Source organism: Thunnus maccoyii, chromosome 6, assembly GCF_910596095.1.
Source record: "Thunnus maccoyii chromosome 6, fThuMac1.1, whole genome shotgun sequence".
In the NCBI taxonomy this organism is placed as follows: domain Eukaryota; kingdom Metazoa; phylum Chordata; class Actinopteri; order Scombriformes; family Scombridae; genus Thunnus; species Thunnus maccoyii.
This window is the reverse complement of record NC_056538.1, coordinates 27,172,241-27,192,230: the sequence shown is the minus strand read 5'-3', so window position 1 is coordinate 27,192,230 and position 19,990 is coordinate 27,172,241. Positions and strand designations below refer to the sequence as shown.

The following is a 19,990-nucleotide window of genomic DNA, read 5'->3' as shown; positions in this document are numbered from 1 at the left end:
AGGACAAATCTCTGACATATCCTATTCCAGCAATAGGAAATAACACCGGCAAGTGTCATTCATAAAGCAGTCATGTTTAACATTAATCAAAAAGAATACAACCCAACAATGTGACTTAATGCAAATTGTTAGTTGTATTAAACAGGGAAGGGACAGATTCTGGCCCTGCAGGAGACATACACTGATGATTGACGGCATTTCAAACAGAGGATGTTTGAGGGAAAAATAGTGCAGGCGTCATAATTGTTTTCATGGCAAAGCAGATTCTGACATGTGCGAGCCAGATAGCAAACATGCAACATACCCGTCGTTGTACGAGGCATCGTGGCGAGCCGATGCCAGAATGTCCATCTCAATGACGTTGTCCTGTAAAGTCTCTAGGAATGTCTGCTTTGCTATGTTTCTACACACAGGTGGGAAGATGGATATGAAGCTAGTGTGAGATGTGCATGCAAGAAACACAGAAATGCCAATACAGTATGTGATCACCAAGCAACATCAACAACAACAACTGACAAATGGAGATCGAGACAGACAATGTGGGACAAAGAAACCAAGGCCCTTATGGAACTACTTCTACCAAAGTGCGAGACAAATGACATCTAGCTCTCTCGTTCCCCTCGTTTGGGCACTGCCATACCTGGTTTTGTACGAGCCCTGCCCTTCTCTGCAAGCCTCTTGCTCTTCTCTGATAAACATTAGAGTATTCTGGCTCCTTTAAGGTTGTGATTGGAAGAAAACAATGCATCACTTACAAATAAGAACCTGAAGGGTTTCTAACACTTATTTCAGACAAGTAAAAAAAACACTTTTTTAAAATCTGAATTTCATTTTAATAACAAATCTGCTTGTCACTACAGTTTCATAGTTTTCACATTGGATAATATCCTTAAGTAAAGATGTTTTAATTTAATGATCACAACACTCCAAAACAAAAAACACACACACACACAAAAAAAAACAAGCCAACACATTTTCTTGAGGCGCATGTCTCATTTCTCTCATGCTGAACTCCCTCCATGACCGCTCTGTTCCACAAGGAAATACTGCAGCAATGCAATGGAGAAATGAACTGTCCACATGCAATGGGCAGGCTGAACACATTCAGTGGTACAAGAGAAAAGCCTTGTTTTTGATCCCTGCCCCTCTGAGGCCGGTAGTGAAGTCTGCTCATGGTTTCTCTCAAACTCGTGTTCTGGAGAAGAATGCAACTTTTAATGAAGAGAGAGAAATGCCTGGCACAAGCTCTAAAGAAAATGGTGAGGCTGCGTAGGGCCAACCAACTGCTGGCTTCTCTCCAGTGAAAAGAGCGGAGTATAATCTACCACTGTAGAATTTATCAGGGCCATTAAATTTCACAAACTGATGAGAGATGGCTATTGTAATACTATTAACTAAGTAAAAGTGACATTTAATCTTTCTGTCTGTGTGGATATTATTAATGGTTCCAATTTCATTATTGAAACTTAAGTAGTTGATTTTTTTTTTCAAAAGCAGTAGGTCATGAAGACTACACATGCGTTTCTTCTATTGCCTGTTGCAGATAGACTCTCCTCACCATATGTTTCCTGTTCCACAGGGAATACCTGTGCAGGATTAACTTTGGAGCTGGGTGATGTGCAATCATTCATTATACCACTAACTGTCCTGCCAGCTGAAATAGATGCTCATTTTCCTGTTGACTGAACCGTCTCACAAAAACCTGAGGAAGAGACAGTAATTCTGTTCATCACTGGCTGTTTGGCCATGCCAAATTAGCTATTAGCTATTCTCCTGTCTACAACAGTTTCATTTATTGCAAAATATACACTATAGGCGGTGTGGTCTAACATTTTTCAATAATTAAATCATCTAAATAAAGAAAATAAATCTTTTTTTATCCCTAACAGCTTTTAATTTAAATTTTCTCAGCAGGAGAACTGGTCACACTGAGAAGTCAGGCTTTGTTTGGAGAGATTTTCTACTGCAAAGAGAGTAATGTGATCATTAGGAGGGTTGAGATAATTCTGCTCTGCTATTCTTGATTTCATACTACCTTGCAATAGGAAAAGCCAAAGAAATAACCACAGATATTCCCTTTGTTACAATAACGCTTGACAGATCTACTTCACACAGGGGCCTCCTATTGAGATATGTGCTAGAGAACTGAATGCTGATTAAAAATAAATAAAACTCAGTGCTGAAGTGGAGGAGCTATGAAGCCTGCTCACAGGAGCCTGAATATAATTTTGCAAGAACTGTTTTATCCAATGTGATTATAATTACTCTGCTGTTTAAACTCAATAGCGTTAGGATTGCTAACAACAGACAAAGACCCAAAAGCAGCACTTTTCTCTTGTTTGCCACAAAATCATGTTCGTCACAAATGTAGGCCTTTGCCCCTAGCAGGATATTTCCCATTTTATTGTTTTGCTCCCTGTTAGCAATGCAGTAATTTAATATGGAGCAGATAGCATGAAAAGCTGTGTTCAATGGCACCAGCTCAAGCTCAGTCTTACAGATGCCAATATCTCAATAAACTGTCAGGGAGACAAGTTACACAGTACCTTGTTTCCAGGGGGATGTTGCTGTTGAGTAGCCAGTTGTCCTGTGCACTGCCGGAGTCCTGACCACTGGCCGGACCCTCAGGAGGAACAGAGCTGTCTGTGGGCGCGGGACTTGGGTTGCTCCGCGGCGTGTAGTTGCCCCTGTTTAAGGAGTTAATGGAGGCCGCATGGTGCTGATGATTGGGCGAGTGGGAGTGGGAAAGCGGTAGTGGGGGCGTCCGCAGCCGAGAGTGGTTTTGAAAGGCTCCGTCTGAAAGGAGAAAGAGAAAAGAAATAAAACACTACGTAACAGAACTTTAAAAAGAATGACAGTTCTACTCTACTCTGTGTGCTATCATGTGATGAACTCTTTATGGTGTTATTTTACCTCACCATTCTGATGAGAGATTAGCTATGGTTTCTCCAGCAGCACATAAAGTAAAACCTAACCTGAAGTCTCTTTTCACTGAACAGCACGTCCATGCACCACTCCTAAAAAAGTCCATCTTCTGCTCATTATTTCTCCCAACTGGTCTCTATCAGAGTGTGCTCTCTGCATCCCACAGAGATCTGTGACATTTTACTCAGACCAGACACTGGCTCCTGTGTACACAGAGCTACCAGCTGGCCTGTTCTTGAAACTGACCAATTCTTTAGGCTTTTTTTTTTTTTTTTTACATTTATTTAACCAGGGAAGGTTGTTTGAGCATGTGTAGTTTTTTCCTTTGTTTCACTCTGTCTTGTGCAAAATCTTTCACCACTGCCACAGCTCAACTAAAGCAAATTTAATAGATTTGGATCAGAAACAACCAAATAACAACATTAGCCATCTCCTTTGCTAATGATCTGCCATCATCAGCTGCATGTGATTGTCAGATCTGAAGTGGTCAACCTCATGGATTAGTGATTAGTGGTCTCCAGAGCTTTAGTAGTAAAAATTTGCTCTTTGTTTCTTTTTTTTAGGTTATTGACAAGCTCTGTTGTCACTTTACATCACTGGAATTGAAACTTTAGATATGATGTCTAGAAGAACACATTGTACCGCCTGGTCCAATATGCACTATTTGATACTCACTGAACTTCACAAGATAGAAGACCAATGTCCTTGTGCACTCTGTATCCATTTATTTCCACATCTGCTAAGCCATTCATCAATCAATGAACTTGTGCCGCTACACAAAGTGAAAGAGTGGCTTTTCTTTATAGCAGCCAGCCTCCTTTATTTCACAGATATCCACGACACTAAATTGCCAATTTACAGCAGAGAGAGTGGAATATAAACACACAAAAGGCTTATTTTGTATAATCAGCTCCTTCATTAAAGTGATACCTACTCGTGCCAGTCAAAGAAGCTTAGAGTCATTTCAGATTTTTTACGGGTCAGAAACATGAAGCTGCCTTATCAACATGTGTCAATCAAGGCAGATTGATGCAGAAACTGTTGAGGTGCAAAAGTGGCTGTGTTGAAAACAAAAGGTAGCGGTGAGCTTAAGCGCTTGAAGCGTTTCACAAAAGTGGAAAAAGAGCCCATTGTGGTCACAGATAAAGTGCTAATGAATAGCTCAGCAAGGAAAAACAAAACAAAAATCAAGTCTGCAGTGTTTAAGCTTGCAATTTTACACATAACAGATAGAGCGTTTCAGCTCATTGCTATTTATATTCTGTGTACATTTCCTTAGTCATCAACCAAAAAAAAGGGAGCAAACGCTAATCTTCACCTTCAGACTCAATTTTGAACCTGGTTCGATGCCACATAGTCCACATATTTCATAGGATGAACCACTGACAGAAATTATTTTATTTCTTTTTCATTTTGGAGGGAGTGCTATATCATGCATCTGTCGCACTGACAGATGGTTCCATACTGAGCACACTTTTGCACAATGCTGCCCTCGTAATTAGCTCAGACACTGAGAGAGAGGCACAGCACAGTCCTGATGAACAATAGACTGCTGTGCGGTAAAACCACACAGTTTTTGATGACCTCCCTCCTGCTCAGTAATGTACCTGATCCCAAAAGCCATTAATAAGGTTATGCTAATTCGATACAGGGACAGCAAAGACATGCACAGAGAAATATATCACAAGGACAAATGCATCACCGCTCTGGAACGCATTTACTGCTCGGTAAACAAATACTTTACTTTCTATGACGATCAAGCAAATGTGGGGCAACAAGCAATTCATTTTCCTAACACTTGGTAACTTTTTCTGAGGACCGTACTTGGACTATATTTTAAGAGTCATGCTACAGTCTCAAGAATCACAACAGGGGTAAATAAATGAATCACCGGCCAGGCTTACACTGAAATTTCATAATATGTTGTGAACTTCACATAAGTATTATTTTCTACAGGTTGACTATATGGGGGCGCAATATATTATTATTATTATTATTATTATTATTATTATTATTATTATTATTATTATTATTATTATTAGCAATATACTAGGTTGGTCATGTTATTTTGCCCACTCCCAGCATAAAAAGATCTAATCACTTTTGCAAGTCAATAATTAATGTGTAAATATTTTAGGAAACTGATGTTACAAAACTTTAACCAAATTCTGTGCTAGCCAGATATATTATCATCAATTTTGTATGAATTTTAAACAATGTTTATTAAAATGGATGAATTAGATGATTGAAAAAAGTGTTAGGACTTATACATAAAGGGACTGAATACATAAAAAAATCAATTCTTAGTGGGGAACTCTGAGAAACGACCCCACTGTGGTCACTTTAAGTAAACTGGTATACAGGTTGACTCAATATGCAGCTTTTAAAAATGTGTAAAATAATAGCTACCTCATCAATAATATTAGATAACAATACAATCCGCATTTAAATCAAATTTCCCAGTGCACCTGGAGTAAGTCAAGTTTTAATACTTAAGTGCTTTGTTGGAAGTTAAGATTTTTACTTTTATGAGGCATTAGATACCAGGGTACTGATGCTTTACAATTTGTAAATGCACACGGGGTATTATAAAGTATTTTAAAGAATGTTGAATGTGTAATACCATCCAGTCTGCTCAAAAGTGTTGTTAAACTCTACTTTTCTGTTTATTCACATAGTCCATTACCATTTTAATACACAGTAGAACATGTTCTACAGACAAAGCACTAGATAAGCAATGCATCATGATTTAAATTCACTAACTGACTTTATGCATGCTTGCCCTTGTCCAACCAATAACCTTTCAACAGCCAGGTAAGTAGTCACTGTTATATTTGTGGAGATAAACAGAAAGACGAGAAACAAGACAGTTTATGAGACAAAGCACAGGGCAACCCGACCCCCACAGATGTGGTGATTCAGCAACAATTATTCACTACTATCCAAAGGACAGAAAAAAATAAATGGTTTTCTATTGACCTGCTTTGCACAACGAAATTGCCAAGAAAAGGAGAGTCATTTGTTATCAGAGAGACAGAGAAAGGGGACTTTGCTACAATAGCCAAACTTTCACATGGCATTCAAAATAGAAGCCTACAGATATCTATTCAGTCTGGGAATGTGGATTTTTCATTTTTCTTTCTAACAGATGTATGCACTGGTTAAGGCCTCCTGACGCTATTCTAGACAAGTAATTAAGGCAAATCCACTTCATTAGCTAGGACCTCACCCCCCACTCTGAGAGATAACAGGAATGTCTGCCTAATGGTAAGATGTTATAATTGCTAAGAGACAAATGCCCTGCGTGTGTGGTGTCAGATAGCTATGTTATAAAGTTTAAAGTAGTTGTGCATTTTCAGAGTTTCTAGGGCTTTTTTACATACATATTGTGTATGTATTTATTATCTCCCCCAAGGATATCTCAAACAGCTGTTGAAATATTTCAATTAGTGCAAAATTAGGCCATGGATCAAAGAACAAGTTGCTATTTTTTTGTTAAGGATTTGGAATCCAAGATTTTTAAGTGGAGTGTGTTTACTATTTACTCAAACTACTGAACTCATGTGTACGTGCTTTGATGCAAATTCAGATCCAGATAAAGTATGGAATAAAAATTTCAAAACATGTTTTATTATTAAAATAACAAATTGCCTATAAGCGCTTTCTATTTCTAAAAGGCTCTTGCTGAATTTATTATATGCATTTATCATATGCATTTAACTGCAGTGTGGATTCTTTGGGATACTGTATTGAGTAATATCCACAGATGATAAAAATCAATAAATACCATGAAATAAATAATAACAATAATAATAAAATATCATGCCTTGCCATGTTTTCCTTATTGGTACAGGTGTGAAAGACTCTAATAGGCCTAATAGCCTCCATGATGTAAATGCATCAAAACAGTAAAATAGCACACTGACGTTGACTTATCAGTCAGGATGCTGCTGAGAGATACTCCGGCAGGTCTCATCCTCCTAATCTGCTCGTGTGTGTCCTACCTGACTAAATAAACTGTACTGTGGGAATAATTCTATATGTAAGGGATAAGACTATGTTTTACTGGATAATTAACCATCAGATAGCTAATATAAGTACAGAGGACTTCAGTTATTAGGAGCATGCAAGCTAGGTCAAATAAGCTGTATACAGTGCCATGTACTCTACAAATGGTAAACTAAGTTATCTGATACATGTACATAAACAGCAGTAAATGTAAATTTGCACTCTTTGAATGATTCTTCAAATTAAAACTATGAATAATTTAAATAAATGTTTTATATAAATATGCAAATGTATTTAAATGTAGCAATTAAACCCTTTATAATACCTAAATTGGTTGACATCTACAACATTTTGGTGGCATCATTTTTTGGTTACATATAGAAGAACACTGGCTAACTGCAGTGTCCAGGGAAAAGGTCTATTTCTGAACAAGGACAGTGGATAAAATCCAGAGCACTGATGGTCACACCTGGTGAAATAAAGTGATATGACATGTCCCGGACACCCGATCAACGCACTGAGGTGTGAACCATTCGATACAGAATTAATCAAAAGCTACCCGGCGCCTAGATGTATCATTAAATCTTGCTTACTGCTACAGCCCCTATGGCTAATCATAGGAGCAAAATTTCCAGTTGAGTAGCATTTGTCTATAAAAATACAAATAGAATTTGTCATGAAAGCAGTGAAGCTGCACTCTCTACTGGTTCCCTGGAGCTGGTTCTCTCTCTGTTGGCCCTGCTGTTTCCTACACCATTAGAAAAGTCTGAAGGGAAGAGCCATGTGGGAATACTAGCTGTCTTTCCTGGACTCATTTGAGAGGTAACAGGTACCACAAACAGGTGGGTATAACGCTCAGCTCTCCACTGGCTCTCTCTCTGGAAATGAGGGGGAAAAGACCTTCTGGAAACCAAATGTAAGCACACCTTCTTAACTAACTGTAGAACATGCTATTGTATAAGTACACATGTAAAATCCTGCCACCAGGTTCACAGAGGACACCAAATGAGGTGTGAAAGGAGAATAGAGCTGTATTATATGCATGTCTGGAGTAAAACAGTAATACTAGCCCTTGCATAAGTAAACTGAAAATAATATAAAATGAAAAGATAAATGCAATCACCATTAAAACAAAGCAATAAATATATATATATATATATTTTTTTTTTCCCCAGCTGAGGTTTACCACACACCAGCAACCTAATCCATTATGACCAGTCCTAGCATATGCTTTTCCCTCCCTTTTCTGAGATCAAATGGATTTTCTGTCATTCCTTGAGCTGCCTTAGCAAGAACAAGACAAGTGGTTATGTATGCTCTGTTCTGTATGTCAGTCTGCTGCATATCCATCAAGAGGCTGAAGATTTTGTTAGAGGGCACAGATGGTCCGCAATCATCATGGAATGAAAGTAATGCATCTCAATTTATGTCAATGAAAAGAAGATATGTAGGTATGCAAAATGCATTTTCCACGGTCTCTGTGCACTGACAAACAGCGAGCTCAATGGAACTGGACAAATTGTCTGTTGGCTCCAGTTCATTGATAACTCAACGTCAACGTCAAGAGAAACAGATTCCTTTTGATATTTTAACTCAAAACTGTAATCTCACATATTCAGAAAAACAGGGACATGGCAAGCGAGCGCCATGTGCTGCTCATTAAATTATTACTTAGCCTCAGATAGTTTCATTCCTCCTGGTGTCTGTGGCTAAATTACTTTCTGGGGTGAACTCTTTAACCACATTTCCCTCGTCCTTGCAGACACAGGGGGATGATTAAGCGGTTCAAATGAAGACTTATTTGAATTCTAACACAGCCACGTCCCCGAGCCTTCTACACAGCTCAGCATTCCTGCTTGGTCAGCTGTGAGGTGGTGGTGTGCTGCCCCTTTCACCAGGGAGCCCAGCTGCAATGAAAGCCAACACTGGCTGACCCCATGCTGTTTTGCATTAAGAGATGCTAATACTGGGAGGTTGCAGTGTCTAAGATCTTGCGGCTCAGCGTGGCATCAGGCTCCCACTGGCAGTCTCCCCAGGAAGAAGCCCCTCAGAGAAAGCCAAGGGCCACAGTGAAACACATGCTTCACAAAAGGACTGCAGGCTTCAGCGAGCGGCCTCGTCAGCCTTACAGAAGCCCTGGCTCAGTGTTCTTTCGAATGAAAACAGGATCCGGAAAAAAAATAAAATAAACACCACAGCCTTGGAGGCTACTAATGTGAATAACGATATGCTGCTGCGAGCATTTACTTGTTCGAAATCCAGCAGAACATTTTAAGTCCTGTATGTGGGCTCAAAGATGACCTTGAGCAAATGTAATCTGAAGTGATAAAAAGCCACCTGTTTTCCAGTGCAACTATACACTGTGACTCAATTATTTTAGGCATACATAGTTTTCTGTGGTTGTTTACAGACAATAAAAAAGTAAATATTTCCTACACCGTGTCAACTCTGAATTTGAATATTTCCTCAATAACTGACCTGTGTGTCAAAGAGATCTGATTTGATATTGAAGTCAATTTTACCATGGTGGCTTTTAAATTACCTTTTTTGCACATGTAATTCCCACTGAAAACCTGAGATGCATACTTAATACCAGATTATATTACAACTGACAACATGAAGGCTTTTTTTTTTTTTTTATTCAACCAGAATTTCAACCTCATAAAACAGAAAACAGAGGATTTGTGATCTTTGTTTTAATCACATTGGCAATGCAGTTGTGTGTCCATAATCCTGTTCTGTATACCAAATCTACAACACAACCTATTTGACTCACTCTAGTTTCTCACCTTGAGGAAGATGAAGTTCATGTAGCTGAAGGGAAAATGTCACTATTCATTGAACAAAATGAAGTAATTTTATTTCCTGAAATGGTGAAAACAGCCTGGATTGATAGAGTTATTTAGCTACATAATATCTGCCATACATGCTTTGGGGCTAGAAATATTTCATATAGAGAGTCATCAGATATCACTCTCTCTTCGGTGAAAATCTATACAAAAAAAACGAGCGAGGCAAACACTAAAAATAAAAGAAAATAGCCAGTGGGAGTACACTGTGTTGCTCACCGGAGTGAAAGAGTAAAACAAATTTTCACCAAAAATGCAGGATATAGAGAAAAAAACTCTACAAGCTTACAAAGTATGGATGGATGTGATGTAGAAAATGATGAAGGCATGGAGTAAGCTTACACGGTTCAATAGTTGGTTTAAGTGAACAAACACTGAGGTTTTTTTTTTGTTCTTTTTCTGATTGTAATTGGTTCCTTACTGTCAAAGATTTTCTGTAATGAAACGATGAAGAACATCAAGGAGGAAATCTCAAAGAAAAGCATGTTTTGCATAATTTACTACCTATTCATATGTAACTACAGCATGGTGAACGATCCTCAGAGGGGATAAGAGCATCAATATCAAGGGTACTGACTTTATGTTATCGAGATAACAGGAAGAGAGAAGAGGTTTGCACCCGCTGGTAAGAGCCACACGGAAACATGATGTACTTTGCAACCTAAAGGAATCTTACAAAGCCTGAGGATGACTTAAGTAGCTACTACAGCGAGAGATATTCCTCCCTAGTCCTCTCCCATCCCTTACTGACAGCTTGAGGCCAACCTAAACACTGTACCTATGCAAATCAGTGTCATTGTTATGAGACAAATCAGCCGCGGTAAAGGCCATCCCCCCACCCCTGTCCCCTTAAGCACAGTCATGTCACTGCCGGGTGACCAGCATGTTGCTACTGTGGAATTAGGGAGGAGATTTGCGACGGGATTAATAACTCATTCTCTAGGCTTTCTGAGCAGGCAGCTGGGGCACTTTGGAGTTTGATGTAATTCAACCCTTTGGGTAGTTAACTTGTAAGCCTGATCAATTATTTAGACCATTTTATTTTGTTTTGTGTTTGCTGTGCCAGTGGGAGAAGCAAGTAGCTGCTGTAGTTGAAAGGCACATTCAAATATCAAAAAAATACCTTATTCAGCATGTAAATTCATGACTTATGGGGGGGTATGTGGCATAAACCGTTGAGTTTGAATGACAACATTTTATTTTTTCATTTAGACGGGTCAGAAAAAAAGAACACATAACTTGCTTCAAAGTGTGATATTTTGTGCCCAAAATAATAAGTCTTTTATTCCTTATGTTACCTTGAGGAAATATTGAGTCATTTTTTAAGAAGAAAATGTCCAAATTCTCTAATACCAGCTTCTTAAATGTGAATATTATCTGGTTTCTTTAGTCCTCTATGACAGTAAACTGCAATATCTTCGAGTCATGGACAGAACAAGACATTTGAAGAGATCACCTTGGGCTTTGGGAAACAGTGATCGACATTTTTCACCATTTTCTGACATTTTCTGGACCAAACAACTAATCGACTAATTGAGAAAATAATCAATCATGAAAATAATCATTAGTTGCAGCTCTAGAAATGACTTTGTGTACATGCAGTTTTACATGCCATGCAGTGATTGTTTGTGGTGTTATTAACAAAGTACATTGATTTAGTGAGCATCAAGCCTTTCCAAGCCAGTAATGAATTCACTAGAGTCTATGAATCCAAAGCAATTGATTATATAGCAACAAGCAAATATCATATTAACTCAACAACACAATGAAGCCTCAGAAACTAGCCAAACTATTTTGTCTGCCTCACACAATTCATTAGTGCCCACAGTGACACGTCAAATAAATATTCACAATAATTAATTGAGTAAATTAACCGCTGACACAATGTGCGACACACTTTGACTGCTATTTAGAAATACTGCTGTACATATTTTACACAAAATTTTTGTCAACTGTCAACACCATGTTTGCAGTTTGAGCAAGAATGTCACTCTGTCAGTCTGAATGAGTGTTAATTCAACAGCACAAGACAGAGGAATGAAGAGCTGACATTTATTAATGAGATATCACGTTGGAAAAAATCAAACCTAATCTCACTCAAGAATAGCACTATTGAGTTTAAGCTGTTATAAAGTATGTCTTCCATGGGGTTAACAATGCTTTAATAGAACTTCAAAGGAGTCAGTCCTTGCAGTGATATATGATGATACAGCAGGGAATACACTGCACCTGTTACGACGCAACTGTCTTTGTTTCTTCCTTATTTCCTGTGTAAGGTGCGGAGGCTGCTGTTTTTGAAAAATTCTATAGAGGGATTGTAGATGGTTACTCCCACCAGCACGCATTGAAAATGAATAGAAATATCTGTGACAAATATCTCTTGGTGAACCAAAATCCTCCATCTCTTTGAGTGAGGCTCTGAACTTTGCAGATCTTGCTTCAGAGAGTTCTGTGCATTTCCTGAGGCTACGTATCGACTCAAACTTTCTACTCTCTCTCATGGTGCTCAGAGAAAAAGGCACATATTCTTGCCCATAGCCATCTGCATGACCTATAACACAACATGTCCAGGAGCAGGGGAAGGCTAACCTCCAGAAAGCAACAGTAGTTTGAAAACCAACTCACCATCAGCAGTAGCAGTGGCAGAAGCATACAGGTTCCCTGAGCCAGTTTTAACTAAGAATGAATTGGGGCCAAACTCATCCTCAGAGTCAGAGTCCTGGGCTGGCTGAGCCGCACAGTTACCTAGCAACCCTCCCTGGCTCTGATTGGCTGCAATGGAAGGGGGAGGGTATGGGAGCTGCTCAACAGGGGAGGAGGAGGCGGATGAACAATGCAGCGGAGGACCTGTGGACCACAAACAGAGACAACACATGGGGGGGAAATGAAACACACCCAAACGCAGGCAACATCACATAGGAGCAGAAACACACACACACTCACACACACACACAATCACACACACACACACACATGCAAGACTTTGCTCTAACACTTCAAAAACAAACAGGGACACATCTGCCTTTGTCTCCGCCACCTCACCCCAGCTGGGAAGAACAATACAAACAACTGAAATGACTTTGCGATAGGGTAGAAAAGGCAAATGCCTGGCACTGATGTAGAGAAATAAAAACAAACAAAAAGAAAAACCCAACACTTTTTTGAGATGTTAAATGCAAAAAAAAAAAGAGAACAGTCCCAGGTTACAAGTATAATGCTCAAATCAAAAACAGTAAAACAGAGATTATCAGTTGTATGTGTAAATCAAAGCATCGCCTCTATACAAGAACATGTAAAGTCAGAAACATCATAAAACGCAACAAAAAAAATCAATCTTAGTTTTGATTTTTTTTTTCTTTTTCAAAATAAAACCACTGCGGTCTTCAAACTACAGATTCAAATTTGTGTACTGTGCAGAAGGCATATGAATAATATGTTCCCAGATATAGCAGGGTTGTTAATACCCCCTCCTGCGGAAACACATATAACCCCTGCCAGCCAAGAAATGAATCCAACCTGAACCAATCCTTCCGATTTCTTCTGTACTCTGTGTCCATCTCAGCTTTTTCACTTGCCAGTAGTATAAAATATAACACGGATCAGACCGACCACTCACCTTAACAGCAGAATATGAATAATTTATAGCCATGATTATTTATAGACACTTATTATATACCAATATGCAACCCTAATTCTTACACATGAATATAATACAATCACACCATTTTTTCTTTCAAGGCTTATTGGCTCCAATCCTCATGCTGTCATGGAATGTTAAATCTCCACAGAGCTCCTATTAATGTGTGATTAACTTTTGATGCAGCTCTGCGCCATGCTGAAAATGGAGTACTTAAATAACATGACTGCAGCAAACAAAGCCATCATTTTGGTGCACCCCCATTCCTCCCATCAGTCCTTTGGTCTTGATGTTGAACTTCCTGCTGACTGGACTGTCATCCATCAGGAGAGATAAATTTCCTCTCGCTCTGTAATGATCCCTGAAGAGTATTAAAATACGACTCACTGACTCGCATCTAATTAGGAAACAATTAGTGATATTAACATATCAGCCACAGACCTACACAAACACAAATGTCCACTGCCCTAGAGAGTCACAGTTTGTGCTTTATATATACTTCACACCACACACTTCATTTCTCTCTGAACCCTCTAATGCCGGTGCAGTAATGGGTGCAGAGGCACGGTGGCCATGCTGTGGGTTAATGACCGTGACACTTTTGTGCTTGAATATACTGCAATGTACAACCGGGAGAGGAAAAGCTGTTGAAAAGAGCATCATTACAGTCATTCCCAGAATCCCTCGGATACATCCAAGACACTACATTTAGCGTGTGTCAAAACAACAACGCTCTGCTGCTGAACTACTCATTGAGCTAGTATCTGCAGCTATAAAAGACCAGAGGCAAAAAAATGAAGTTCTTGACATGAAAGAAAAAAAATCTAGATGCACCAGGTCTTGGACTGAATAATACAGCAATTTCCTCACAAAGAGAAGTCATCAATTAGACAAGAAAAGATTCAAGTCCTCTAAAAATGGTCAGTGTCATAACCTAAATGAGGTCAAGGTTTTCATGCTCAGCAGCCATTTAGTCTTGCGCACAATGGTTTTACCGTCTCATTGTTTTTAATTAATGCTGACTTGTCCAGTTCATGCCCAAGCCACAAGCACCTAAAGTCATAGAAAGGACCTCCACGGGCGAGAAGCCACAGCTTGAGATGGCCGGAGAAGTTTCTCTGGCTGCCAGAGCTGATTGCCTTTGCCTTCACTCACTATATTACAGCAGCAAAAGGGGACCTTTACTTAGGAGCCCCTAGACCATGTGCTACTGCTTTAGTTCTTGACAGCTTCAGGAAGCACAAATGACTGCCTGGCTTGGCCTGACTGCAAACACAGACAACCACCCACTGCATTAAAGGTCTTAATCAACTCATTAGCAACCTAATTAAGAGAATGGACAAGCAAATTGGTGATAGCTAATGATATTGTAGCATTTAGTGCAACACTTTCTCCCAAGAGAAAATGCTGAATACAAGTCTCATTAAATTTTCAAATATAACTGCTCTTATCCAAAGTAAACTGTATCAATTGAATCCAACAGTGACTCTATTTTAATTCTATGAGTAAAGATTCAGAAACTATGGAACTCACATTCTGCGCATTATTACTTTTGATTAATTTTCATTAGATTAATTTCAAAAATACTTCCAAAAAGTGTAATAGTTTAATTTCACCCTGTAGCTTGTAAAAAATAACAAAACTAGTTCAGCCAACAATGATTCAAAAGATGTAAACCTTGTATCAAAGCCCTAGTTCAAAGAATGACATTTATTTTCAAGGGGAAAATGATAACAGTATGTAGTACTGGTACGAAAGACAGAAGCTGAACAGCAACAGAAACATGCAGATGTGGGCGGACAGCCATGCATCAATATTTTCATTTACAACCCAACAACTTACAAGAAATGAGCCAGTAGCTGTTCTATGTCCCACTCAACAAGACAAGGTCAAAACCTAGTATATGGCTGGACTGTGTATGGTCAATGTGTGTAATTGTGGTCAATCAATTTGTTACAGGGATAGTGAGTGGTAGTGTCTATAATGTAGATTCCTGAATATTACATGTTCATCTGCAATTTTCTGTAGTTGTCCCAGTAATATTTGTTGTTTAACAGTAATGAAGTAGCATATCACATGACATGGTTAAGCACTGTTTGAGTATAAAAAAAAGCTTATAAATGCAGTTGCACGAACAATACTTTCGACTCATATCTTGGGATGTTTGATTTGAAAGAGAACTTATTTTAATTTTAATTTTAACTTTTCTAATTATCGATTAACTCCCTCTGCTCATTCATCTGTTTCATTCTGCTGATGTCTGCAAACATATGGTCTCATCCATATGGTCTCATTACATAGGATTAGCATGCTAGGCTAACAGTCTGTCAGCTGTGCGACTTAATATCCACGCCGTGATGTCTCTCAGAGCAAACAAACACTGTAAACACACCTGTCACCTGCCCAGCATGGTGCTAATAAACCGGAAACACTGCAACTGTAACTTATTCTTATACAGTCTATGGGTTACACACAGCACGGCACGGCTATGCTAACAATGCCAGCCATGCTATCTAGCTGCTAGCCACCTTGCGCGCTGGTAAAATGGATCTGTCGCATCTCTTTGTATCTGCGGGTTGGTGCTCCTCTCAGTGTCGGAGCCTCCATATGAAAGGCGTCAGTCAGTAAATGTGTGTTTTAAAATCTTATAGTGGGACTGCGCTCTGGGCTCAGCTGTAAACGCCCCCTGAGGATGTAATTGAAGCTGTTTGCGCTGATTTATTTTGAAAGGCCGATGAGGAAACTCCAACACTGGGCTGGCCGACCAATGATATAACTTCATCACTCAGCAAATCAGTCAGTCAATCAGTCAGTAATGGACATTTAGGCTTATAGGGCTGGTCCATTATCAGTCCAGCTAAAAACTAAGGGTAAGGCTGAGGGAGTGAAAATTAAATCAGGTAAACAGAGAATATAATTTAGAGGGAAGATGTAATCGAGTGAAAAGAAAATTGAGTAAGAAGACGCAACATCTTTCATCCAGAGAGTCCTGTTTTTTAATTCTCTCTCTCTTTGTCTCTCTCTCTCTTAACCTAGCCAATCATTCTGATTTTGCCTGTGTTATAAATTCTGAAGCTATACATAGATATTGAGATTTATTCAAGGACATAAAAGTTGTCATTCTTCAAATACACTACATGGTAAATAAGATCTGTGGCTACCTTAGTTAAATGTACTGCACACCCACAACACTGAGCAAGGTGAAGCAGACGTGTGACTCCGCAGTGACAACAGCAATCATCTGTTTGCTCAAGGACTACAGCTGCGGGCAACGTTTATAAAAAATGCAGTGTATTTGCAGATGAACAGTACAGAAAAAAAATAACATCTCAGCGCCAGTCCTGTACCATCAACTGATGCCACGCGGGATACAAAGCATACAGGATGCAGACGAATGACTAAGAGTCTCAGTGGTGACTGCTTCTCTTTAGTTGTATAAAGCATGCCAGTTTTTAATTTCTGTTACATTTTGGTCTCAGATTTCATTTTTGTGTATAGGTTGGCTGTTTATATTCATACACAATTGATGGCTAGTCAGTGAAAGAAATGAACCATGTCAAAATGAAGAGTTCTGCATTTAGGAGTTTGTTCTTGCATACAAGTGCAACCACTGAATAAGATAAAAATGTAAAACTTCATATTAGGAAAATTGAGATTGATTAGCCTAGAGAGAGCCTCTGACTGTGAAGGGCCTTACCAATGATTACTGTGCAAGTAATCATTGGTAAGGCCTTTTGAGTTTAAAAATGTACATTTTGCAAAAAAAAAAAAAAAAAAAAAGATTCAAATCAATGTTGTAAATTCTGGGTTGCCTCAGCTATCACAGGTCTATTGAATAATATATCATAGGAAGGATCCATTTTCTATGTGCTGTCATTCCAGTCCCACTATTGCGTGCTGTAGTATTGACCCCTGCTGACTAGCCTGGTTATACTAGAGGGTCACTTTGTGTCCTTCTTTTCTCCCCCTGAGCCAGTCACCAGCCGTCATCCACATTGTTTCAAAAGGCTGACTCATGCCACGCGTCTCTGGAGCCCCAACATTATTATCAGCTGTTTTCTGATCCCTTTTGTTTAAAAAATAATAAACTGTTAATCTATATACTTAATATTTAACTGTTGGTATGATATATGTGGTTCACACTGTAAAAGAAATAAAACCAATGACTTGCAACTGGATGGACTATGTTTTATTAAAAAGGAAAACGTCAAGAATGTTTTATTTGGTGATGTCTTAAGAATCTAGATTCACTTCACAGCTAAACATTTTAGAAGAATCTCTTAACTTGCAGCTCTTGAACTTGAAAAGTGGGACAAGTCACATTTGTACTGTTTTCTCTTTCTTTCCAAACAAACTGTGTAAATGCTATTTTATAAATAGTAACACTCTGTTCTTCTTTTCTCCCTTCCTCCCTGTGTATGCGTATGGTTTTAAACTCGTTTCTGCTGCTGAACCACAAAGCACTTTGAGTTGCATTCTGTGCAGGAAAGGTGCGACTGTATATAAATAAAGTTCATCCATTCATTCATCATCACACTGCTACTCTTGCTGTAAGATGCAGATTGTGCTAAATCTTACATCTTACCACAGAGCACAGAGCTCTGCATATTAGGTTACTGTTCTCAAGACATCAGATATTTAATTTAATGCTAATGCTACTCACATTCTACTAGTCTACAATGACATCAAGGCAAACAAGAAAAAAAAAATCAAGTAAAACTGCATGTTACTAAATTAACAATTGCATAGTGCATTTGTACAGGGCTGTGTGAAAGGTTGTCAGTTTGTCTTTGGCAGATCAGTAAAATGTTACATAATTTGCCCATGGCACCAATGTTGTCATCCAATGTAGGTGGAGTGGGATTCAGTCCAGGATGTGATAGCATGTTTAAAGCTCTTGTCATGTTTTCAGCGGTCTGACTCTGTACTGACTGCTACTGCCACCATAAAGGACCAGAGAGTGAATGTTTATTCAGATCCCTCCTGTTCAAAGCTTTAATTTATTCATCCATAAAAACAGGGAAATTACAGTGCTCCCATCCTAATCAACCTACACTGATTACCAAAACGCAGGAAACTACCTTCTTGTAATTGTACTATATTTACATGTGGAGGTCATAGTGAAATGAAGAGCTCTATTTTTTATATGTACACATGATGCAAAGTGGTACTAGCTGAAATGCAGTGTGTTTTGTACCTTACCTGTGCCTGCTTAGTATTTTAGTGATCTGACAGACCAGCAGCGCCATGCGAGTTTGGCATCGAGATTCACCACATTTTGCGCCGTCCACAGTCCGCCTGCTCGGACCACACTATGCTTGCTATACACCTATTCTGCGCTATTCTCATCGCTAATTGGTAGAGGTACACCTTTGTAGAATTCTACTAAATACCACAGACTCCTTTTATGTACGTTTTGCTTGTCAGTTTCACTTTCGTTATACATTCTTCAACCAGCAGACGTCTAATTGCACAGAAGAAAAATAGTTTTACAGTATTTCGATTATGGGAACAATGCTAGGAAGGCTTTAGATTAACGTCTGATTCTTTCTAGCATCTGTCAGCCACAGCAGCTTTCATGTATGAAGGCCTTCCCTTTTAGTTGATTAACTCTCTTTGGAGATGTCTGAAGGCAGCAGGTACGTATTCCATCTGCGGTGTCTAATTTGAGTGGCACGCATTGTGAAAGTGCAATTATGCACACTAGATTCACTGGTGACCTTGATTAAATCTTGCAATACCAGCACCAGACTGTCACAAAATCACCACAGAAACCTGTGTTCTTGTGCACATTAAACTGGTCAGTTAGAATCTCAATATTCTTCACAGTCTGACGCAGTAAAAATCACCTGGAGTGTTGGAGATGACAGGACCTCGTTATATATGCATCCCTATTGTTAATGTTAATCCTACATGCAATCCTTAAGTAATTGCTTGGGAAAAACATTTTTACACAGTAGGTAATCATAATGAATTATGAGCAGTGTGTAGTCTGTAAGTGAAAATGAACAATGAGTTTTCATGTAGTTTAGACATGAACGCTAAGTCATAATAACTAATTTATACTGTAGTACAAGCATTGCTATACAGCATTAAGGGTATATTGTTCAAAGGAAAAAAGAAAACAGTTGGTTTTATAAATAAACTTATTATGCCAAGCCTAATACAAATAATGTCCTATTAATTGAGTTATATTTGCCCACAAGGTACTTTGACCGACAAGGTACCTTAATTGGATATTTAATAGCTTTTAAATTGCCTAAGCATCATCAATTCCCTTTTCAGCATTTCAACTTTACCCCCTTAAAGATGCGCTATTGCTTAGCTCTAGTGGCCATGTTTACAGTGTGCAACACAAATGTTCACTAGTCAGGATCAAGTTGTCCTGGAAATGTCTTCTGTTACAAAGGTTTTAGAGTTGCTAAACCCATGAAAGGAGGTTTGATGCCCTTTTTGATTTTTCTAACTCACTGGCAGTATTTGAGCTCTGCCATGACTGATTAAATGTGCCCTCTTGCCTACTATATCACTGCTCTTGGTTTGGATTGAACTTCAAAGACTGTGGAAAAGC

General features: G+C 38.8%; 1 protein-coding gene across 6 annotated transcripts in view; it reads right to left on the bottom strand.

The window, feature by feature from the left end:
• tenm4 (teneurin transmembrane protein 4) overlaps positions 1-19,990 on the bottom strand; it is a 158,424-nt gene that overhangs the window by 81,681 nt on the left and 56,753 nt on the right. For 2 of the 6 annotated variants that reach the window (XM_042413531.1, XM_042413532.1), the window contains exons 4-7: positions 12,408-12,629; positions 2,547-2,796; positions 641-715; positions 305-403 (exon numbers count right to left, since the gene is read on the bottom strand). In XM_042413531.1, the coding sequence (XP_042269465.1) occupies positions 305-403; positions 641-715; positions 2,547-2,796; positions 12,408-12,629 (646 nt within the window). Of the gene's footprint in view, positions 1-304; positions 404-640; positions 716-2,546; positions 2,797-12,407; positions 12,630-15,947; positions 16,028-19,990 lie in introns of those variants that run through there. The other 4 variants (XM_042413533.1, XM_042413535.1, XM_042413537.1 and 1 more) reach the window with 3 other exon arrangements.